The sequence below is a fragment of the Sebastes umbrosus genome, chromosome 3, assembly GCF_015220745.1.
Source record: "Sebastes umbrosus isolate fSebUmb1 chromosome 3, fSebUmb1.pri, whole genome shotgun sequence".
Lineage (NCBI taxonomy): Eukaryota > Metazoa > Chordata > Actinopteri > Perciformes > Sebastidae > Sebastes > Sebastes umbrosus.
Genome location: NC_051271.1, coordinates 8972556 through 8998065, shown reverse-complemented (window position 1 = coordinate 8998065; position 25510 = coordinate 8972556). Strand labels below are relative to the sequence as shown.

The window sequence follows — 25510 nt, the reverse complement described above, 5'->3', positions numbered from 1 at the left end:
CGTTGCCATGGTATTCAACCTCCAAATCAGTATTTTGGACGCTTCGGGGGGGTTTTGTTGTTGCTTTGTTTATATATAAGTCTATTATTATGATGTATACATTCCCAAATAACCCATGAAATAAGGACTAATCCCACAACATTATTCATTATTCATATTCAACATTAATTATTATTAGTTATTATTCTCAGACGGATATCGCTGCTTGTTGTGTGTGAACAGTAGTGTGGCAGCAGCACTAAAATTGGGGAGATGGAGACAGAAGAACACGTCAACCTGCTGCGCCGCGTCGTGCCGCATTGCGCTGTGAAGCTTTGAATACCTACGAATATTTCTCACCGGAGCTTCGAAGCCCAAAAATTGGTATTTTATTTTATAAACCAAACCAGTAATAGAATAAATGGGGGAAAAAAACTTGATTGAGTACTAGAATGAAAGGTCAAAGGCTGTACAACCATTAAAAAAACAATAATAACTGAAGTTCAGGCCCTGAAAGTGTCCACCTCTGCTATAGGAACCTTGACATTCAAGGCTAAATGTCAAGGATTTCTGCACATATCAACTCACGCTTCTGTGAAAAAGCTTGTAAATATGATATGAATATTTAAAGGAATGTAAGGTATGTAAACACAACATAAAGGACCTTCTAAGGGACAGGCATTACTGGTGTCTAATATAAAGATCGAAGAGGTCAAAGCCAATATGGGAGCTTGAGAAAGGGTTATAATTCTTCCAACAATTTAATTACCAGTGCCTGGTCTCTGTTGGTGCATCTCTCCAGCTCTTCTGCCTTCACAGACGGAAGGAAGTAGATGGAAAGAAAAAGGCCAGAACAGACAGAGACAAACTGTGAGGGGTTTATTTGTTGCGCCATCTCCCCTTCGCACCGCAGCTCCTCCATCAGTGTGATTGTCAGTAATTGCCTGCTCACTGCTTCGTCACAGTCGGCGTTCAAATCACCGCTCACTACCTCTCTATACCTCTTCCTCCCTCCATCTTCTCTCACTCTGTACCTTCTCCCTCGATCTCTCTTCCTTCGCATCAGTGCCTTTCTCCTTCTTCTTCTTTCTGTCCATCCATCTCCTCCTCCTGTCTGACTCTCTCTCATAAAACGCACTGCGACTCTTCTTGGTAGAAGCTGGCTCAGTAATGTGTTTACACTTCCTAAAATATCTACAAACAGGTTGAACCGCTCTGTTTTTCCCCCAGTGGGATGAAATTGTGGAATGATCATGATGGATTTGTGCCGGTGCTTACTGATGCACTCGTATATATATATATATATATGCTGTGTGTATGCTTGATACAGTTATATTTTGCTTGAGATCCTGTTTTTCACGGTTTGGGCTTCTTAGTTCCAAGGAAGCGAAATCTTAATGCTGATGTTTTAGACACTAGTTTGCTTCCAAAATTGTGGCAGCAGTTTGGGGAATACCCTTTACGGTTTTAACACACAAAGTACCAACGCAGAGGGCAGAAAAAGTGAACCTGGAGGCGCCCTGGTAGCCGAGGGGGTTGAGGGCAACAATGAACCGCAATGTCCCTGGTTCAAGTCTGGCTGGGGACTCTTTGTTGCATGTTGTTCCCCATCTGTCCTTGCCTTCATTCGCTGTCATCTCTCTCCTGTCAACTGTCTAACAAAGGCAGGAGATGCCAAAGAATCCTCAAAAAAAGAAGTTGGACCTGGTTCAACTTTCACCACAACATAATACAGCGTGGGGGGGCTGCACGGTGGTGCAGTGGTTAGCGCTCTCTCCTCACAGCGAGATGGTTCTGGGTTTGAACTCTGTGTTGGCATGTATTTTCTTCTTCTTTGGCTTCCTCCCACAGTCCAAAGACATGCACATTAGGTTAACTGTTGACCTTAAATTGCCCGTAGGTGTGAATGTGAGCGTGAATGGTTGTCTGTCTCTGTGTGTCAGTCCTGTGATTGCCTGGCAACCTGTCCAGGGCGTACCCGCCTCTCGCCCAATATCAGCTAGTATTGGCTCCAGAACCCCAAAAAACCTGCAAAGGATAAGCCGTTAAGCACATGGATGTAGAGCTGCAACAATTAATTGATTAGTTGTAAACTATTAATACTAATACTTGTCGGTTTGAGTATTCAAGATTCCAGCGTCTTAAATGTGAATGTTTTCTAGTTTCTTTACTCCTCTATGACAGTAAACTGAATATCTTTGAGTTGTGGACAAAACAAGACATTTGAGGACGTCATCTTGGGTCGTGTTGGCCATATACGTCTAAGTACACACTCCTGGTAGATTTCTTTACAGAGTGAATGCCATATTTTTAATGTTTACCTGCCGATTGTTGCAGCAGACAATAAAACTATTGTAACTCATGGACCTATTACTAAAACTGGAATCCCTGGATTGTATTTCACTGTCCTACCGGTATCTGACACAAGACGCCTCTATCAACGCTGCATTTTTTAATTACATTTTTTTTCCTTTCACATTTCCTCATCTTCCTCTACTTCCTTCTTCCATCTGTCCTCCTCCGTCTCCTTCTCATTCCATCTGTCTCTCCCTCTCTCTGCGTCTCGATTATGTCTCTCTCGCCTGTCCCTCTCCTCTGACTACATTTTCCATTGATCAAACAGTGAAATTGTCTCTCGCTGGCCGAACACCCATTTGTCCCCTTCACCTCTTCCCTCTCCGGTTGCCAGTGGGTAAACAGACAGAACGTCATTCTTTCTTTTGTGTCCTACAAAGAGGAGAGGAATTGCAGTCACTTCACACGAAGAATTGACTGTCTTTATGGAGCATGGCTGCCGGGCGGGAGGTCTGGCTGTGTGTGTGTATGTGTGTGTGTGTGTGTGCACTCTCTTTGCGGTCTAGAAGTGGCCATGGTAACCCGTAATCATTTTCCCACAGTTCTCTGTGCCTAACATAAAGGCTGAAATAATTGGCTTTTTTTCTGAAGTTTATCTCCAAACGGTGATCCATGCAGAGACACTAAAGTCTCATTAAACAGTGCCAGGAGAACCGTCAGCCAACTGTTCATTCATACAGAGATTTTATTGATATTCTGATTTTACATCTTATCGCTATTTTATTCTAACTGTGTTTTCTTTATCAAACTCAGTGAAATTAAATGGATTGTACCTTGGTATTCACAGAGAAGTATGTCCACTATCTTCAAACGAAAATGTTCCTTATTTCTGTCAGTGTTTGTATTTGAATAAACATCAATCGCAGCTTCAATACACAGGCAACGCTTTAAAGTTCTAGCTTTAGAAGTTGTAGCTTTAGAAGTTCCCTTTTTATCATACTTTTAATGCCGATAGCCACATCACATTTATCTACAGTATTTTGCCAATCTCTGCCCTTGCTGAAAACGATATCGCTCACCCGTGTCGCCTTAAAATAACATCTGCTAGCTGACACATCTGGGCTTCCTGCAATCCTAGAGACACAAACACAGTAGTAGGGTTGAGTTATGTTGTGTGACATATACAGAGCAAGAGTAAAAGAAAGAGACTGTGGGAGTGAAGTGGGACAGGAGCCATTGCATCGTCATGGAGAACGTTATAAAAACACACAGCCAGTGCAATAAAAGGCACAAAGCTTATGGAGACAGACAGTGGTTTGTTTAGGCACAAAGTTGAGGCTGCCAAAAAGATCTGTTTCACATCAATGCAAAGAAATGCGAAATGTTTTTTGATTGTATTAACTGCTCTTAAAAGGGACGAGCTCAAACCCTTAACATCATTGACTTTCTCTTAATTGATTGATTAATTGCCGTTCTTGGGTTTATTATAAATATTAGTAGCAGTTTCATTGTTCCCCCTATAAATATGTTTAGTCTCATATTAATTCCTATAGGTGTTTCCCAAACTTTCTCCTGGGGACCCTCTTTTTAAAAATGACAAACCATGGCGACCCAATTCACAATAGGCCTCATCTATAAATATTGAGAAGAGCGAATTTGTGCATAAAAGAACGTTCCTGACCATTTTTACTGCTATTTCCTCATCACCTTATATTATCTTGAACTGCCATTTCAAAGAGATACACGTTTGATAAATCACAACTTTGTTTTATGTTTGTGTTATTGAAAACCTGTTAGATACTTTATAAAAGAGACCAAATAAATGCATTTAGGTGGAGTTAACAGGATCACGTTCTTTATATTTCCTCTCATCAGTGAAACAAACAGAATGTACGCTAGCCCTTCTTATTATATTCAATGTTATAATAGGCTACAATTATCAGAACTCTACAAGCATTCAGGCTTCCTCGTGTGGCACAAAGGTGTACTGCAGATATTAAGTTAAATAAGATAAAAGACGATGGGCATCACTGCTTAGTGATAAAATGTAAAGATTTATTCAGTGTATGCATGCGTATACCTACATAATATTCTGACTTTTCTCACCTGCTTGTACTGAAAATGGCTAAAACAGGCAACCACTGTATGTGATAAAGCTTTTGATCCTTCTACATCCTAGATGGTACACTCAGATGAAGGTGAAATTTCCCTGTCTGACGAGTACGTTTTCAACCCTTGTGTTTGGAGTGAGGAATAATCGCACACGCTCTTATTATTTCTGCCTCTAAAAGTCAAGGACATGTTTCTGCCTCTCAATCAGAGTGTGTTTGAAACTGAGAAGCCTTGAAAAATGTGACACCCCGTGCTATAAAAACGATTGCACTAAATCAAAATAGATGGCAGCGCTTTTGAAATGAGAGCAGAAAAAGTCATTTTGTCAGGTTTTTTAAAATAAAACGATAGTGACTGACTGGTGGGATCTTCTCTGAATGATGAACTACTTGTGAGGTCCCCGCCCATCAAAACTGAACATATATGTCTGAGAGGGATTGAGAGAGGGGTTTGGTGGTTGCTAGGTGATGATTCAGGCATTCTGTTGCCATGGCGAGGTGGGAGGGGTCCATCAGCGTGCTTGACTGAGGAGGATTGTGTTTGTGTGTAGCCTGTACCCAGAGCGTTGTACATCAAGTAGCTGTGAATATACTTAACAAAATAAAGCACCTTGAAGTGTTCACATGTTAAATAAAACAGGTTGGTCATTAATGTAAAAATATGCTGAACCACTGATAGTAAAGCTCTTATCCCTCCTCCCTCTGTCTTCCTCCTCTATCTGTCTCCCTCTGTCTCCTCTTCCTCCCTTCCTTCCTCCTTCCTCCAGATGAGTAACAAGCGCTCCAACAGTTTCCGGAGGGCCATCCTGCAGGGGAGCAGGCAGCTAAAAGGCTGCAATCTCAGAGATGAGGCAGGCTTGGGGCTGTCTCAACGGCTGGTCCGGCACGTCGCCTACGAGACGCTGCCCCGAGAGGTCGACCGCAAGTGGTACTTTGACAGCTACACCTACTGTCCCCCACCCTGGCTCATCCTGGCTATCACCATTGCTGAGGTAAATTGTTTCGGAACGTGAGCCCAACGTGTTCTATAACCTGTCTTATTAAAGGTACGCTGCAGAGTTTTGACCACTTGCGGCGTTATGGAGCTATGTTTCAATAACAGGCCTACACACAAACCATAAACTGGGTATGACTGTAAAGCTGAGACTCTTGTGGATCCAATGAGCCCAATTGTATTCATGTGTGATGATGTAAACCCCCATAGTAGCCATTTCATTGTAGTGAGACCATTTTTTAATGACCTCATTATATAAAATGACCTGTGGTGACCTCTAGGATAATCACAGCCTCATGAAACTTTACAGCCACAAACTAGAGATGTAGAGCATTCAGAGGATGGATGGCTTCCAAGCTAGATTGACAATAAGGGGGTTTCTGAGCAGTTTACACAACAGAAGTGTTCTCCATCCAGTCGCTGAAAAATGCAATTCTTGCAGAAATCTCCAAACGTTAAAAGTTTTTGATACAAAATCACAGCATCTATTTTTCTATGGTGTTCCTCAAGGTCTTGGTGTCTTAATGTGGTCTTTGGAGGGATTATTGATCATTTTTATCAATTCTCGAGTGGTAAAAAATGGTTAAATTCAGCACCAAATATGTGTAACAAATGGTATCAACTCTAAAATTGCTGCAACAACTTATGAGACATAATAGAGCATGATAATGACCATCATATACTTCTATCATAATGTTCTAAACCCTTATACACTTTCACAATTAATTTAAAATAATTAATTAATTCATGTTTATTTCTGATTTATGACTAGAACAACTTGACACACAGTGCTGAGCTGCATCTCAAATTAATCTTCAGGTTCCCAGCTTTCAGATGATGTACACCACTTCTATGTGACATCTACTGTTGACCTGCTATCTCCCCCTAAAGACCCCCTGTACCCCCCTAAAAAAAAAAAATGTTGGTCTCTTAGGGTAATGTAATTTGACTGATAACTCTTGAAAGATAAGTAGAAGGATTAAGTGTTAAGTTTGTGTTCAATTTTCATTTAATTACCAGAGCAATTTGTTCTGGTTCATGATGCAGAGCACTATTTCATCATGGTGTGTATACTGATACCACTGTTTATCCATCTGTGTTCCCCCAGGTGGCCGTGTTCATGTACTATGGGTTCCAGCTGGAGCGCTTGGTCCTGCAGGTCTCCAGCCCGTCCTTCCTAAAGAGCCCTTTACCTTACCACCCCCAGCTACGAGCCCAGGCCTGGAGGTACCTCAGCTACATCTTCATGCACACCGGGTGAGTTCACATCTCGCTATTTTCTAGTATTAGAAAGCCTCAATGACACATTTTAAATGACGTGAACTCATCCACTTGAATGTGTTCACGTCAGTCGTGTGATCAGGGGATCGCATGTGACACCATGGGGTGGAAATAATAGACTGATAGTTGAACTCAAACTAGAGGTACTGCATATCTGCGATGCCTCCGGTGGTTTGGGTTTATGTTATTTTGAAGCATTCGGTGAGTCAGAGCTTGTTACATAACGATTTCATTAACAAAAATACTCAGTGCAATTAATTTCTAGTGAAACACACCAACTGAAAGCCATTAAATCCTTTTCAATCATGAAGGAAAGATGCACAGAAGGGAGAGGAGATGAGGGATTGTGAGTTGGATAAGTCTCGCAATTCTCGGTGAATTCACTGTATGTGAAGTGACAACACAAATAAGCAAGTGACAAATACACCTAAAGTATCATGGTCTTAAACAAGCGATGATTATTGGATTATTGGTGTGATGTGTATATACTGCGATGCGATGAGTGTGGGGAACATTTGTCTCCATAATGACTCTATTCTACCAAAACAAACCACTAAATACTAACTTGACAGATTGAATTTAATAAAACCTGCAATTATACTTCTTCAGCATCCTCTCCTCTCCTCTCCTCTCCTATCCTCTCCTCTCCTCTCCTCTCCTTTCCTCTCCTCTCCCACTACAAGCACCACTGACTATTTTATTTTCGGTGCAGGCCAGATCATCCAGGTTTAATTAACCTTCTGGGTAAATGTAGTCTAGAAGAACTAATAAAATGGTAATTTAATTAGGAGAACTTGGAGGTGCCGCAGAGAGACTGTAGGGATGACAGTGTGTGGTTAACAGATGAAGTAGAAGGGATGAATGGAGGGAGGAGGGATGTTGTACACAGGAACATATTGAAATGATTTAGGTCCTCAGGGGAAGTAGCTGTATAAAAGAGCCTGTGGGAATTATCCTTTGTCTACCAATGTGTCCAATTATATGTGGTAATGGTTTCTAAACAGCTTCCTGATAGTAAAATCTCATTCCTTGTGGTATTGTAGTAATAGTGAGACGCCCACCACTCTGTACACGTTCTGAGCCAAGATGGTGAGGATGCAGTAAATGAACACACTGATATGACGATGACCTTGATGATTGTAATTCTCTAAATTGTAATAGCGCATCCTTTTGTTGAATAATTTTGAGTGCATTTAGAGGGCTTCATTTCATTTAGTCTACCACATTTTGCAGATTTTTGTTTGAAAGGGTTTTTTGTGTTTAATGCACACAACTTCATAAATATGCAGGGCTGATCAAAAATCGCTTTTAATAATTCAGGGAGTATAAACATTTCATTACTGGTTCATATTGGATCCTTTGGGGGCGGAGGCACAGAAGAACATTGGTCGTTATATGCTGGCTGACTGAATCAGTTCAGCTCATTTGCTAAAGCTGATATGGAGCCGCTGGGAGAGACCTTCATTAAGAGGCACATCAAGACACACTTCTCAAAGTCTCTGTATTCAAAATCGTTAGAGCTGCAACGATTAATCGATTAGTTGTCAACTTTTAAATTAATCGCCAACCATTTGGAGAATCATTTTATCGGTTTGAGTAATTTTTTATAGAGTTGTTGCAATACTGAAACCAGTATCAGGAATGCGTCCGATACTACCCAAGATTTGGGATCGGGTATCGGCGAGTACGCCAGTCTGTGCACCGATCCCATACCATAATTTATTAACACACAAGCCATTTTGGCTTCATGCGCCACTGAGCAACTCAGATAGGAATGAACGGGAGCTCACCTCCAACGCTGTATCCAGTTCTCTTTATACATCCATGGTTTCTTTATTTAGCTATAATTTAATAAAGAGTGACAGAAAACATTGGTGCAAGGATGGAGTGACTTTTAACAAAGGTCACGGACAGGAATAAAAGCATGACTCAAAACAAACTGATCCACCAGTACAGACAATACTGTGCTGCTCAGTACCCACTGCTTATAATCATTAACAGTGACAATGTCTTTTGGAAAGCTTTTGTGACTGATACCACTGTTATATTTCACTTTCTCTCTCTCTCTCTCTCTCTCCCTCACACACATCTGCAAACCATGTAATCCTATCAACAGCTCAGTAGGACTGATCCTTCCCAATTCTCAACACTAAAACAGAGTGTAAATATTGGCCCCAAAACATCCCTCAGTAGAGCATTATGCAGACGTTCTCTCTCACTCTGTGTCACACACCACACAAAATACTGTGTGTCAGTAGCAGCTGTGAAAACTTCGGGAAGATTAGCTTCCTGCAAGATTAATCCATGACTCTATAAACATTTTGCAGAAAAATATTTGGTAACACTTCATTTTACAGGTCTGCAAATTTCATGGTAATTAGGTGATAATTAGCAAGTAACCTATTTGAAATTTCTTTTGAATTACTGTCAAATTACCCCAAAATTTACCTCAAAATGTATCAAAAACTACTTTATTATAAACAATATTTAACCATTATATGCTAAAATAGCATATAATGGTTAAAATAGGGCCTTAGGCTTGAGAAGCGACTGTGCGCTGCTCTTTATCAGAGGTGGAAAACCAAAACTAATAGAAGACACTTCTGATTCAGTGCCTGAATTGTGCAGTAAAGTTAACTAACAGTAAAAGTTCAGCTGTAGTTTGGTGAGCCAGTGAAAGATTAAAAATTTCTTTTGTGGAGCGCCCTGAAAAGACCATGGTCATCTGGACACAATAGGACCTCTCATGGGTATCCACAGATCTGCCTGACAGTGCAGCCCATCCCTCACAGCCTCATTAGCAGTATAGAAATAGATAGCCGCTGTTATCTGGAGTGGAGTTGTCCTTGTGCATTTGGACAGGCCTCTCCCAGCTAATCAATACCCCACATTGTCTCTCTGATCACTGGAACGATCCTCTCTGTCGGCATTGTAGCTGAGGTGGCTGGGTTGTTTCAAACTAAATAGATTATCGGCCTTGTCTTGTTTTTTTCACCCTGTCTGTATTGGGGGGGATTGTGCGTGTGTGCGTGCTTGTTTATTTGTGGGAATGTTTGCATTCGTTTCTAGGATGTAGAAGCTGTTTGTTGAATGACTGCACAGACAGCATTCAGCCGTTCAGTTTGTCAAACTGTCGACTGGGGAAGAAAAAGGGAGAGTCATCTCTCTGTCTCCTGCTTTCGTTACTGTCGTCTCTCTTTCAGTATTGTGAAACAGAAATGACAGCATAATTCAGACTGAGACAGAAAACAGACGAGGGGAGTGACTGGAGCGAGTGAGAGACAATGATGAAGATTATGAGAGAGAAGGATTACGCTAGCTGCTGTGACACCCAAAATGTGTCTGTGCTGCTGACTGAGGTTTGGCTGGAAGGACTTTCTAGCCATGAAGGGCACAGCAAGCGTGTGTGTGTGTGTGTGTGTGTGAACAAGCTATCCCGTGCTTATAGTCATCAAACTGAAACACAAGCCGTGAACGGATTTGGGTAAATTTGCAGCAGCCACACACCTCTTTTATCTTTTTGTGTTTCTGTGTGATTGTGTGTGAACACTGTTGGTGTTCATGTGTAATGTTTGAGTGCACTGGAGTGTGTTGATGATTATCTGTTGATGGCCACAAGTGTGGTTTGACGAAGGAGCAGATGTTATGTGTGAGTGTGTCCGTGAGCAAGCATAATAATCTGAGGGAGCCGGCAGGTGATAATGTGTTATAATAAAAACTGCACACTCTCAGTGACTGTTCGGAGTCTTGTCACTTTAAATCAGTTTGCCACGGACATAAATATATCTGTGGAAACTGAGTATTTGCTTAAGGATTTCCTCTATTATTGTTTTGGTTATTTGTCAAAGGATTAGTGTTTTTTTATACTTGTGCCAATCATCAAGGTCACTCTTTACTTTTTCTCTATTTCTAATCAAGTCTGCACAGTCAGTATAGTTTGAGATGTCTTTATAGTTTGAGATGTCTTTATTTGCTGCCAGTGTGGAAAACAACTCCCATCGCAGTAACATAAACCCAGAATTAGATTGTGTCACAGTTTCTGTTTTATCATTGTATGGTGTCAGAATTGAGTGTGTATCCTGTCGATCATCTGACACCTCACCCGCGGGAGGAAATGGAAGCACGTTGCTCGTTCAAGAGTTTATTATCACATCCATGTCTTCACATTTGGAGCATTTTACTGGCAGGGGAAATAAGTTCTTTCCAAGCTGCAAGTTTGTCTAAAAATCTAGATAAGGGCATCATGGATTGAAAATTATTGGAAAAGTGTATTCGTAGGCAGACGTAAAAGCCACTAGGTAAGCATTGGTGTGTTTAGTTTGTTTTGCACTAAATCTGATTCCAGCTTCTTAAATGTGAATATTTTCTGGTTTCTTTACTCCTCTATGACAGTAAACGGAATATCTTTGAGTTGTGGACAAAACAAGACATTTTAGGACGTCATCTTTGGCTTTAAGAAACACTGATCAACATTTTTTCACCATTTTCTGACGCCTTATAGACCAAACAACTAATCGGTTAATCGAGAAAATAATCAATAGGTAAATTGACAATATAAATACTCATTAGTTGCAGCCCTATTTTGCAGCGTTAGAAGCCACAATATAAACAGTAACAGTTGCATTAAACCACTACTAAACAGCATACAAACAGCAATTTGATTTTTGTTGATACTCAATAGCTGCACACGCACGTGCATGAACCAAATCCTGCCAACAGCTCAGCAACGCTGATCCTTCCCAATTCTCGAAACCAAAACAGATTGTAAATATTTATTATGCAGACTCGCCCACTCTCAATCTCTCTCTCTCTTTCTTTTTCTCATTTAAAGTATCAAGGAATACATATATAAATGTTTCTTTTAAGCGTAGCAGGGATGATTTTCTCAAACTATAAACTCATTTTATCTTCTATAATGGTATTTACACATGCAGACACTTACTGTAGATTAATTGTCTGCATTGATTAACTGAAAATGAAGCAGCAACATTTGTGATAACCGATTATTCATTTCATTTGTTTAATTAAGCAAAAATGACAATTTTTTTTGTCCCAACTTCTCGAATTTGAAAATATGCTGCTTTTTGTGTGTTAAGTATTACTGTATTTAACATCTTTGGGAGCAAGACATTTGAAAATGTCAGCTTTGGCTCTCAGAACTAGAGTATAGGGACTATTTCTTCAGTTAAAAGTTGTTCCAATGACAAACTTTCACTGCATGATCTGTGGTTTATTCAGAGTAACTGGGGCAATGAGCACAAAGGACAATACTCAACTGGTACTTTTCTGTTATATTATTAAAAAAATATTATTTCGCTTTATTGCAGACTCATATAGCCCTTAGGTTAATAAGAATATTATCAGAATCAACAAATAACACCAAATCACTTTGTCTCTGCTTCACGTTTCATATCATCATTACATTTATGTTATTATTGTGGCTCATTTTCTGGGGTCATATGATTAAATATTGATTTAATTTTAACACGGGCTCTCTCTGACTCTATATGTGTTTGTGTGTGTGTGTTTTATAGGATTGAACACCTGAGCCTGAACATGGCCATGCAGCTGCTGGTGGGAGTCCCTCTAGAAATGGTCCACGGAGCCCTGCGCATTGGACTGGTCTACGTGTGTGGTGTGCTGGCAGGTGGGCATGTGGTTTCACACAAACACACACACACACACGCACACACACACACACACACGCACACACACACACACACACACACACACACACACACACACACACACACACACACACACACACACATGCAACAATTGCAATCTCAGTCCTTCTCCACTCACTGCATACATTTCCCTCCTTTTCTACACACTCACTCTACACACACACGCAGAGTTTTGCCTTTCAACTCCACAGTTGTTCCATCTGCTGGTTGTATGTTTTTCATGCATTCAACGGCCTATCAGGTTGCAGAGAGTGTGCTGGTGGATACTGGTCAATGAGAAAATGTAGCGTATGTGTGTGTCCAGGACAGATGGCCTTGTGTTTCTGTTTTCCTACCAGACGTGGTGGGACGTAGGGGGTTGTCAGTGCCCCGTCAAAGCCCCCCTGTATCTCCCTACGGTCATGTACAATGGGGCACAGCAGAGAGGGTCATCTCAAATGGAGCTCAATCAGAAGAACACACACATACACACACACAGTGATAATGGAATAGGAAGGGGGAGTGTGTGATGAAAGGATGAAGAGGGAGAAGAGACGGAGGAGGGGAGATGAATTCATAAGTGTTAATAAGCCTGAGAGGGTTTGGAGAGGGGGACCAGGATATGAGAAACATGGAGATGGGAGACGAGTGGAGGTAGGTGAGATTTAGGTGAAACCGAGCGAGCAGCTACAAATGAGAAAAAAACACAGACATGCAGCTTTGAACGAAATGTCACCGCTCCCTTCCTACTTCCCTATCAAGCTCAGGTACTGGTGCAATTTCAGTGTTCAGCTCTGTTCAGCTGAGACCGTAAGTCGGTATTTCTGTATGTGTGTATGTGTGAGATCACAAGATCTGTTTTTCTTTGCTGAATTAGGACAGACTAACAAAGTCACCCACTCCACAATGTGTTGGTTTCCTTCTCCAAAACAAACATTTTAGGCATTTAAAAACATATATATATGTTTTTGGTGCCCAGGAGTGACACTTTTAGCTACGAGCATAGATTGTATATAAGAAGTGGACGTAGTCACTGTGACGTCAACCATTGGTTTGTGGACTGCTGTTTTGAAGCCTCGAGTTCGGCATTTTGCCCGTCGTCATATTGTTTTTTGGCCGTCGCAATCTTGGTTATCTGCAACCGGAAGTGACACGAGAGGGTGGAGCTGCGTTCAACCGAACGCTGAATAAGACATTTTTAGGCGACCAAAAAGGTTATAACTACCTTTCCTGAACAGAAAACACACTGTGAAAGGGTTAAAGTTGTAAGACAAAATCACGGACAACTCCCAGACCGGACAACACTGTGGTAGCGACCTGTCAATCACAAGGTAGCCACGCCCTACAGCATCCCCTGCTTTATGGTCTATTTGACTCTAAATGGGACCATAATTTACTAAATGAACATCATGCTGTATTGAAGAAGACTTGAAACTAGCGATTGAGATCATAAACTCATGTTTACAATGTTTACTGAGGTAATAAATCAAGTGAGAAGTAGGCTCATTTTCTCATAGACTTTGTTACAATCTGACTTCTTTTTGCAACCAGAGGAGTCGCCCCCTGCTGGCTATTAGAAAGAATGCAAGTTTAAGGCACTTCAGCACTGGCTTCACTTTACAGACCCAGAGTTTCCCAATACAGTAGCTACGAGATAACTGGAGAGGAATTATTGGGCTACTTTTTGAGATGAGTGTTTAAAGATTTTGGGGGATGGAAACGTGATGCCTTGTAGCAGTGAGTATGTGGTGTGTATGTGTGTGTGTGTGTGTGTGTGTGTGTGTGTTACTGAAAGAGGAGAGAGGATTGTGGGATATTAATTGCAGCCAGCGTGATTTTGTTTAATATTCATGAAAATTATGTATTAAATCTCTCTCTCCATCTCTGAGTGTCCATCTGTGTGTGTGTGTGTGTGTGTGTGTGTGTGTGTGTGCGTGTGTGTTTGTGTGTGAGCGCAGAGGGGTCAGTGACAAACACCCTGGGGATAGCAGCTGTGGTGGCCTGTAGTATTAACCTCGCATTGAAATGAGGAGGAAACGCTCCATAAATCACACACACTTATGTACGCACACAGACAGACCAACACACACACAAACACACACACACACACACACACGTCTGCTGTTTTAATTAGATATCGACCACCGGAGGAAGAGGGGAGGCACGCTCTGGTTGTGTTTGGCTGTAATGTTTGGGTTTGTTATGTCTGACTGGGCTTCTTTTTTTTTTATTTTGTCAGCAGAAGAACTCTAGCCAAAGTCACAATCCTCAGAATATTCAGCATTTAGCAACAAGTGGATGGATGTGATAAGATGATATTTGCTTTTCATTGTATTTCTGGCATTTATGCATTAATGTTTTATAGGCTGCAGTTTTATGTCTGATCATGACTGACTTCATTGGATAGTAAACAATGGAGAGAGATAGGAAAATGATTATTTAACGCCCAGTGAAGTTTACTCTTCAAAATGTATTGTTATCTTTTATTATTATAATTTTTGATGGTTAAGTTTATTTTTCAGCTGTAAAATAATATCCAGCCCACAGAGTTGTTAATAACCAAATTTGAGAGATCATTGACAAAAGTGTTTGGTCAAAGAAAGAATCAATATCAGCTTACTCAGTGCATCATTTTTTAAAATTTATTAATTCGTTCCATCCGTTCAAACATAATTCAGTGTGTGCAGTTCTTACATGTGCCTTATTGTTTAATGCCATTTCAGCAGCTTGGCTTAATCCTTGAGCATTTTCGATGGGGCTGCAACAAACCAATATTTTTCATTGTTGATTATTTTCTTGATTAACCGATTAGTTGTTTTGGTCTATAAAATGTCAGAAAATGGAGAAAAGTGTTTCCCAAAGCCCAAGATGACGTCCTCAAATGTCTTGTTTTGTCCGCAACTCAAAGATATTCAGTTTACTGTCAAAGAGGAGTAAAAAAAACAGAAAATATTCACATTTAAGAAGCTGGAATCAGAGAATTTTTTCTTTTAATTACTCAAATCAATTAATCGATCATCAAAACAGTTGGCGATTCATTTGAAAGGTTACAACTAATTGATTAATCGATGCAGATCTAATTTTCGAATTATTTTTTTCTAATCAGTTAAAGTGCAAACAATAACTTTAAATTTGCTACACAGTGACACTGCTAAATTGTGTGTGGAAACAGAACAACCAATAGTGAACAGACAGGGGCTCAGCTGGCACACACAGGGGTCAATGCAGAGGTCAGAGGTCAAGTAATGACTCAGAGAGAGGTCGTTGGCCCTCTAGGGCCAACACAAACTCTGACACTTTAATGGAAACAATAGACTTGCATGCAAACACACGAGTATTCACTTATGGACAGCAGACAAGGACGTAGACACAAAAAAAACAACACAGAGTGCACAAAGAGCATACGGTGCAGCAAAGAACAAGTGTACAACAACAGAGGATCAGACATGTAGACAAGAAAGGGAAATCACACAAAGTCAAACAACTCCAGACTCAACTATCGGCTCACGACTTTGTAGATTCAGTCATCTCAACATGCAGCCGAACTGTTGACTTTTTTAATTATGAGTGCTGATGTGCGTTATTATTATTCCCTCTCGTGTTCCCGGCTCTTTCTCTGCAGTTTGGATGAACAGCCAAGATAAATGAGATGCCACTTTGGACTCTAAAAACTACAGGCCTCCAGGGGCCTGCTGAGGGACTAAGAGAGACTGTGTCCTTGTCTCTGTGTGTGTGTGTGTGTGTGTGTGTGTGTGTGCGTGTGTTTGTGTGTTAGTGTGTGTGTGTGTGTGTGTGTGTGTTTGTGTGAACACGGAGCCAAACTAAAATAATGTTATCAAACCAAGGTAATTACAGGGATGGAGGTCATCCTGCCCAGACACACTTCCTAAACACAGGAACTAGAGAGGTGGAGGTGTCCCGAACCAGGTGTTTGAGTGTCTGCATGCCCGTGTGAGTGTGTGTGTGTTTGAAGAGGAAGGAAGTAATGTAGGGTGCTTTAAAAGGGTGTAACCTAGGGAGTGGAAATCTTTGTGCATATTACCGCTTGCTTTTATTATGGAGGGTCATAATTTAAAATTGTTGCTTGATTTAATAATAATAAAATATTTAGAATTAATTAAAGCTGCTCCATAATTCTTAATATTAAAATAATTTTTTTTTTTATTTGAGAATTAATTCAGAATCAATTTTCCTGTTAGAGAGAGGAAAACCGTGTATATGCTTCTGTGAGCATGTGTGGGCGTGTATTTGTGTGTGTAATCATTCAGCTGCTTAGATTACTCTGCAGTGTTTAATGACCTGGTGAGTCAGATGCTGTTATTACACCACCTCACAGTGCTGCCATTATGGTTCACACACCTGAGGGGCCACATATTAGGCAAAGAAGGAGCTCCTATTTGGTTCTAAATGTCACCTGCTTTTGAAAAGTCCTTTCATTTCACATGCCACATATTCCTTTAAGCAGGGTCAGAAACCAGCACACTGATTTGGAACACAGTTTTTGTTATCGATGAGAATTTTTTAAATAACTTCAGTGCAGTTTTGATTGGTTTACAGCAAAATTAGCACAGTGCCACAAGCTGCACACTACAAGGTTATCTACCTGGTGTGGACAATTGACCTTATTTGATTGGCCAACAGTGCCAAATCAGGAGAAACTGTAACACAATCCTCTGGGTCTGAGAAGTGAAGCCAATGCTGAAGTGTCTTTAACTTGCATTCTTTCTAATAGCCGGCAGGGGGCGACTCCTCTGGTTGCAAAAAGAAGTCTGATTGTATAGAAGTCTATGAGAAAATGAGCCTACTTCTCACTTGATTTATTACATCAGAAAACATTGTTAACATGAGTTTATGGTCTCAATCGCTAGTTTCAAGTCTTCTTCAATACAGCATGATGTTCATTTAGTAAATTATGGTCCCATTTAGAGTCAAATAGACCATAAAGCAGGGTATGCTTTAGGGCGTGGCTACCTTGTAATTGACAGGTCGCTACGACAGCGTTGTCCGGTCTGGGAGTTGACGTGTATTCGTCTTACAACTTTAATCCTTTCACAGAGTGTTTTCAGTTCAGGAAAGTTAATTGTAACATTTTGGTTGCGTGAAAATGTTTTATTCAGTGTAACACCACCCTCTCGTGTCATTTCTGGTCGCCAAAAACCAAGATGACAACATCCAAAATGCCGAAATAGAGGCTTCAAAAAGGCAGTCCACAATCCAATGGGTGACGTCACAGTGACTACATCCACTTCTTACATACAGTCTATGATTATAGGACACATTGCAAGATGAAATAGGTTAATTCTTTCTGAAATCAACAAGGTTTATACAATATACATTCTCTCCACATCTCTGAAGTCCCTCAGGACCGTCCACTCTGTGCCCCATTCCTCATCTAGAAACAGTGGCAAAACAGCATGCAACCTTTTTTTTTTATTGCAATAGAGGTTACTGCAATGAACAACATGATGTGTGGTGTGTGTTCTAACAAAACAATTCCTAGGTAAATATGCAGTCTTTTCAGTGTTTGCAGTGTTTCATTGTCCAAATACAATACTGTAAAAATGTAATATAAGAGCAAAACTCTCTAAACAAACTGACAGAATGAGGCCACTGTAAGGACGCACGCATCAAAGGAATCCACTTGTTTTTGTAGCATGTCTGGATGTGTGTATGTGTGTGTAGTATACTGCATGTGTTTTTGTTATTCTATGCACATCTGTATGGTGTGTGGCTGCATATTCTCTTATGCTTGTGTGTGTGGACTAGTGTATGTTTTCTTTCACCTCATGCTGTGCCAACTCCCATAAATAGCACCATGATTGAGATGCCGTGGCTTATCCCATCATCATGGTGATTTGATATCTATGAACTCCAGAGCCCTCTCTGTACAGTTTGCCTACTGTATAGTGTAGCCTGCACTGTGGTTGTGTGTGTGTGTGTTGTGTACGGGAGAGAGAGACTAAACGTATGTGAAATTGCGCTAAATGTGGGCTGAGCATCGTCCAAACCGCACGATGGCATTAATGTACAAAGTAACAAGGTTTGGCTAAATGTGGCTTGAGCTTAGTCGGTTGATTTTACAGCTATTAGAGCGCTGATCTTAGCCAGCTGCATTTTTAGCAGAAGTCACACAGGCTTAAATATCTAAATAGGGTCCACAGCCCAGTGAGCGTGTTTATTTAGTTTACTTCTATTTTTGTTTATTTACCATAGGCTACAGCAAATACTGTACGTCCTTGCTCCAGAACTACAGCAAAGAGCGGGATTATCAACAAATACAGACAAGAGCGATGTTTCAACAAATATCCAGGACTCAGGAATAGGGCTGCCGCGGTGAGGGAATTTCCCATGCGGTGATAATGATTGGCTCAACAGTGCGATATGCTATATTATTGCAACTTTAAAAAACATTATAATAATTTAATACATGTTTATTGTTTAATGCATAACATAGAAGGGCAATGATGCGCAGCGTTTTTCAGCTGCGCTTTGGTTGCATCTGGTTGCTATGATATGGAATATCAAGATGTCGGCACAGGTTAGAGTACTTTCTCTGGATGAAGGGGAGGCTGAAGCACGTATAGGGAGAAAGGACGGACAATTTGTTCCTAATAACTTCATATCATTGTTTTCTGTTTGAATTAGTGCTTTTTAAAAAGACAAGAAAGAAAATGTATTGGGGTTCTGTGGGACTCCAGTCAAAAGCACCCAGTTCTGCCTATACAGTTTTAATAGATTTTATTGAGTTCATGTTTGCCATGGGTCCTAATTTAAAGTATCACACATTATCAAGAGGGTAAGGGCACTCTGTTAGTCATTTTGAATGATGGAGACAGACACAGATGCAGCAGACAGACTTACTCATGTTCTCTGTCTATTTTTGTTTTACACTTTATGTAAATTAACTGTAACTTTCCTAAAATAATAATAATCAGTTTTTTTTCCCCTTGAGATGACATTAATTACATAACTAATAATGTTTTGAGGGTTAAACTGTTATAAAGAGCCAAATGAGATTAAAACGAACAACAAATGACAGTGGTACTGAGTTCTGTGTATATGTAAATTCTGGTACAGTTTATATGCATGCACACATTTATGTGTTATGCAAATAAAGTATATTTGTATTTGAGATAGAAAGAGAGAGAGAAGGTGGGAAGAGCGTGGGCAGTTGTGTCTCATATACTGTACGCATGTACACAGGTCAGCACCATGGAGAGAAGGGAAGGAAAAGATATACTGAGAAATGAAGAGTGGATGGAGTGGATGCACAATGGAGAGAAAGAAAATAAGCAAAAGAGAGAGAATGAGAGAGTTTGTGTTAGCGCAATTTAATAGTCCAACTAAGCACATCTCTATCTCCTTTTTTCTGTTATCCTTACACACACTGCAGCGAGAGCAAATTCCCTCTGGTGACTCTGAATGTCCCCACATTTAAACTTATGAATGCTTGATTGGATCTTTTGTGCACGCGATGAATTGGTACCAAGGTGCCAAAGAGAGCAATTCCCTGTTTGCGGCAGCCCAATTTGTATGAATGCATTTGTTTTACATAAAATCCCAGTGTGTGCTGGTACAGTATGAGCAAGCCTCTATTCATGAAGGCCTATTTATAAAACACCCACATTAAACAGCGAGTAGCAAGGCCGCCTTTATGCCATTCAAAATAGATGTTTTCAGTGCACAAATGCACTTGTATACAAAAAACAGTTTAAATTAGTCACTTAGTCACAGTGTCTGCCAGCATGATCCTCTAAGGGAAAAAAATATTTAGATTTCCTCCTGAATAATGAAAGCTCAGACTCAAGATTGTAGCACGAGACACATTTCAAATAAACAAATAACGTACTTTATCATTTAACAGTGTGTTGCATTATAGAACATTTGCATAAAATAAATATATTCATTCATCCCCAAAATGGCCAACTGCCAGGCAAAACATATCTAGTATAGTTGAGTAAACATTCTCACCACAAGGTCTGTGAAGTAGCTGTTATTGAGCTTTCGATCATATCACATGATCTTCATCATCTAATGAAGTTTGCATGGATTAGGGATTTCTATTTTTTCTTAAATGTGGATGATACAAGAATGCTCTCTTTTGTTTATTTACCTAAGGCAATGGTTCCCAATCTGGGGGTCCCGTCCCACACTAGGGGTCACCAAAGCTGCACAGGGGGTCGCGAGGCCTAGTGTAAGACAATTTTGAAAAAAATTATTAGGGCTGTGAAAGTTAACGAGATAATAACGCGTTAACGCAAATTCATTTTAATGCCACTAATTTCTTTAACGCAACTTGTGATTTTTAGGTTGTAGTAATACTAGCTTGTCGCGAAGGAGCCTAAATAATGCTCCAAACTTGCACAAAATTTTTGCGAGGAAAAACTGGCATGGTCATTTTCAAGGGGTCCCTTGACCTCTGACCTCAAGATATGTGAGTGAAAAGGGATTATTTGGGTACCCACGTGGCTCTCCTTGAATGTGATTAAAAATCCCTAAAAGTAACAGGAAAACTCATCTGATGCAATATTCATAGGAAATAATCTGCTCAAAATTCATCCAAATTGCTCGTTTTAAACAATCTTCCTGCAGTTATCTCATTCACTAGTTACAGTTGTTCTGTACTGTTATTGTTATACAGTGAATATAACATGAAATATCTGTTTACTCAATGATAGAAAAGGGGTCCCCTAACCACTGATCTAAAGCATGTTTCTTTCTCATCGATACAGGGTCTCTGGCGGTGTCTGTCACCGATATGACGGCTCCAGTGGTCGGCTCATCTGGTGGAGTGTACGCTCTGGTCTCCGCACATTTGGCCAATGTAGTAATGGTAAGTTTTTGTGTGCGCATGTGTGTAGATGCTTATCACATCACTCAGTTGTCCTGTCACTACAGAGCACTACCACATCATCAAAGCAGCCTGTTTTGGGGCCCAGCAGGTGCTGCCCTATCTACAGATACCATACATTCCTCAACGTCACCATCACGTTTTTTCTTTTTCCCCCCAAAGATCAGAAAGTGTGTGAGCGTGTGCATGTGAAGAAACCCCATCCCACACCGCACTCTCTGACATCTGCTCTCTATTTGGTCAAAACTCCCCATCCTGTGGGTCATCACATTAGGCAAAAGGCACTCAGGTGAACCTCTATAATGTGTAATAGGGTACTCATGATGTACCCTGCTGCCAGATCCTCCACAACATTCTTGGCGTCGGGATGGAGGAGTTTGTCTTCCTCCTCTCAGCTGAAATCACATTATCTAACGCAGCGGGAACAGATTGGGGGTCAGAGCGTCTCTGGGGCTTTCAAAATTGACGTGAATTGAGACAGAGAGGGCGAGATCTCATGTCATTTCATGTCAACGTATGTGTGTGTGTGTGTGTGTGTGTGTGTGTGTGTGTGTGTGTGTGTGTGTGTGTCTGAGGAGGACTTGACCTTCTAGCACAGTTTGTTCTGTCTTTATCATCAGAACTTGAAAATGACCTTTTGAATTACCCCCATCCTCTCTTTCTTTGTCTTTCTGTAGAATTGGTCGGGAATGAAGTGTCAGTTTAAGTTATTCCGGATGGCCATGGCTCTGGTTTGCAGTAAGTGTGAATAAAGATGCCTCACTCCCCTTTCACCTCAGTTTAAGGATTATTTTTCAACAAAAGAGTTTGTACTTTTAATCTGCTTGTCCATCACAAGAATGTAATCTCACAGCAAAGGTTCCTTATTAGAGAAATGTGATTTTGCTCCGAAGGCAGCGATATTAAACTTCCTGGCTTTGCTGCTTCAGCATATGGAGGATTTCTAACTGTGAAGACCCACCGAGCATGGCGATGCAAAGCTATTCATTTTATATGCGACACAAGCAAATCGCTTTGCAAGGCAGTGTGGGATTCTCTTCACTTGCTGTGGATGCATGTCTGTGAGGAGGAAACAATCATTATTGTAGTTCCTAGGATGCCTTTTTTATGTCTCTTTCCTCCAAGATTACAGATACAAACAAAAATGAAGTGCTGCTTGGCACAACGTCAAGTAAATTGTTGGAAAAAGTGGTGGGTTGTTTGACAGCAAGCTACTTGCTAGCTTGTGACCTTCGATACGCCCACAACAATGAGTGAGACATGGCAGAAATAGGAGGACCTATTGTGCTATCTATTTCTTTCCTTTAGTGTGTTATATAGATTTTTGGTGCATGTAAAAGGTCTGCAAAGTTACAAATCCCAAAGAAACACTGCTCCTGAACTGCCTGAAACACCTTGATTGACATCCTGCCTTTTTCTTCCGTAACATGGTGATGTCACCAAGTAACACATTTGTAGGGACAGGAGCTCAGACAGAGTGTTTTAGACAGAGGGTGAAAAGAGGTGCTGCAGCACAGCCGGTATGAGAAAAATAATGTGTTTTTTGAACATTAAAGCATGTAAACATGTTCTAGAAAAAAACAAAAAAGAATATAGATCCTCTTTAAATTAGTTCTAAAGTTTATCTGAAGGTAAGATGAGGTTTCAGCTCAATCTAGTGAGTAATATCTTCCTCAGTTAGAGTGTTTTTAGTACAAAATTCCCTCTTTCTTTTACTATCCCTCCTCCACAGAAACACTGTCAGTGGAAACACAAACAGGGACCTGTAAAGTCTTCTTTGTTATCGGCTCAATGGCCCAGTATAGTTGGTAACAATATAAAAGCAACTCTTATTCTTCTACCTCTTAGAAGAGATGGTTTTATTACATTTTGATAAGTACAGTAGTTGTCAGGAAATACGCACACATACCTTGCTAATATTGTGTTTTCTCTCTCCCCCTCTGTCTTGCTCACAGTGAGTGTGGAGTTTGGTCGAGCGGTGTGGCTGCGGTTCTATCCCCCGGCCTTTCCTCCGTGCCCCAACCCCAGCTTCGTAGCTCACCTGGGAGGGGTGGTGGTTGGTCTGACGCTGGGCGTGGTGGTCCTGCAGAACTACGAGCAGCGACTCCAGGAGCAGTCCCTGTTCTGGATCTTCTTCTGCGTCTACACCTTGTTTGTGCTCTGCGCCGTCTTCTGGAACATCTTCGCCTACAGCTTGCTTGACGTGCGACTGCCCCCGCCACCTTGACTCGCTTATCAGAGGCAGAGTAGAAACTGGTAGATCCCTGCTGACCGCCTGGCTGGATAAGTCCCCTCAGCCTTCATGTTCTGAGCCTCATCGTGGGGCGATCAGAGTCGTCTGACAGCCACCCTCATCCTACATCCAGCGCTCTGATGCAGGGGTGCACCTGACACGCAGCAGCCCTCGCTGTCTGTCTTGTCACATGTTTTTCAGCCCACCTGCTCCCTCTTCGGGTTAAGCCTTACCATTGTTTCCGCATACCATGCAAGCTAACCTCCACCTGCTCTGTGTCTACATCTCTGTTGGACGTTTGTCTCAAGAGTATCAGTCAGTTGGACTTTATTTGACAGCACAACGACAAACGAGAAGCCTCGGATCTAACGCAACAAGCACCTGTCCACATGGCTTAACCTTCTCTGCCTCTTCCTCCTCAATCCAACGGTGCCTTCTCATGGAGATGTCAGCCTGATGAAAGTATTTCTGCACAGTTGCCTCTCGTGTGGGGTGACAGCAGCAAAACCCTGCAGTATAAACCATTTTCAGACAAAGGAGTTCCTGAAAATCCTGTAATCTCCCTGCGCCCCTCATCATCAGTAAATTAAGAATAAGGTCATATGAGAATTTAGGCTTAGTTGGTGTTTTGTCATCATTACAAGCGGCTCACAAGCATGAGAGGTTTAGATTAAGCAGACAGCAGGATAGCTAAACCTCTCCAGGTTTGTAAGGAGAGCGTGAAGTATAAAGGCTACAGCAACCTTCAAACGTTATGATGAATTTGCTTTTTGAAGGAAAGTGTGGGTTACTATTCAGTGTTGCCTTCAGCATTCGGTACTTCCCCAGAGAGAAGGATTAATTTGAACCTCAAACTTGTGTCTTTTGACTTTTTCTTTGTGTGCAAGTAGTGTGACAATTGTACCATTGTGCGTACAGATAAAAAAAAAAAAGAAGTAGAAGTGCCATTCAGATTTTTAAGCTTTCAAAAATGATGCCAAAACATTGCTACAAGCAAGAGCACATCCCCTGACAAGAATTGCCTTTGTGCATGCAAAATTAATCTAATTTAGTCTGTAAGGAGTCGGTCATATGTAACAGAAAATGTTCATGATCTCTAAAGACTGACACCCTTGGGACAACCCAGAGATGCAGTTTGTCATTTTGTTGTCCCCTGTGAGCATTTGCAGTATTTTTTTTGCGATTTGTTAAAAAAATAGCAAAGAAGTGGTTTAAGTTTATTTAATGGTGAGGTGGTAAATTGTGGCAATGTGGGATTTTTTTTATAAAAACATTCACCAGTGGGTACATTCTGAATAAATCTTTTTCTCATTACCAAACGTAGAAGAGCAAACATGCCTGACCTCGACTACATCCGGGCTGGGGTCGTTTCACTCTCATATCAGGAGGCGATGGGGTAAAGAAGTAAATCAATGCTCTCTCATTAGTTCCTGTCACAATTGTTAATTGATGGAACCGGAATAGAAAACGACCCCAGCCCATAAGCTGCAAGTCTCAAACTGTACTGTACTTTAACCTCATGTTACGCTAGTAACTGCTTCGCACAAACATTATTATAATGTAATTATATACAGATTAATATTTTAACATGCATTTGATGTTGATTTTCTTTTTTACTTGGTGATATTGGTATGTTGCGTGAATTGTTTGGTCATTGTGATATGTTAGCTATATCCTGTATGTATCCTATTTAAAAATTGGTTCAAGGTGGTCTGGGGTTGTATATAATAAGGGCTATGACACAAGTGAGTGAGGGGTAAATCGCTGATAATATTTTAACATTGTGCATATTTTGTAGATTTGATATGTACATACTGGAGTACATTAAACCGTTTTATACAGAAACAAAGATTTCGCCCTCATTTATACACATGCTTGCACGCACACATACACGTTTAATTCAATGTTTTTCTTGGGACAGGAATTACCCCCCATTGTGCAAAGAAAAGTGCTCAAACCAAACAGGTTTGCAGCCTTAAAACCAGATTAGCTTCAAAATCCAATCGCAGTGTTTAGAGAGAGCTCAGGGCCCCCGAGTTGGAGAGCCAGGGGAAGAGCCTTTGTGGAAAAAAAAAGCAGACGTCAAAGTGATCAATGAAA

General features: G+C 40.8%; 1 protein-coding gene across 2 annotated transcripts in view; it reads left to right on the top strand.

Moving 5' to 3' along the window:
• rhbdl3 (rhomboid, veinlet-like 3 (Drosophila)) overlaps positions 1-25259 on the top strand; it is a 67958-nt gene extending 42699 nt beyond the window's left edge. The window contains exons 5-10 of one of the 2 annotated variants that reach the window (XM_037765270.1): positions 5153-5377; positions 6488-6636; positions 12195-12307; positions 21059-21159; positions 21855-21915; positions 23133-25259. In XM_037765270.1, coding sequence (XP_037621198.1) covers positions 5153-5377; positions 6488-6636; positions 12195-12307; positions 21059-21159; positions 21855-21915; positions 23133-23404 — 921 coding nt within the window. In that variant the 3' untranslated portion in view covers positions 23405-25259. The remainder of the gene's footprint in view (positions 1-5152; positions 5378-6487; positions 6637-12194; positions 12308-21058; positions 21160-21854; positions 21916-23132) is intronic. The other variant, XM_037765271.1, reaches the window with a different exon arrangement.
• The last annotated feature ends 251 nt before the right edge of the window (positions 25260-25510 follow it).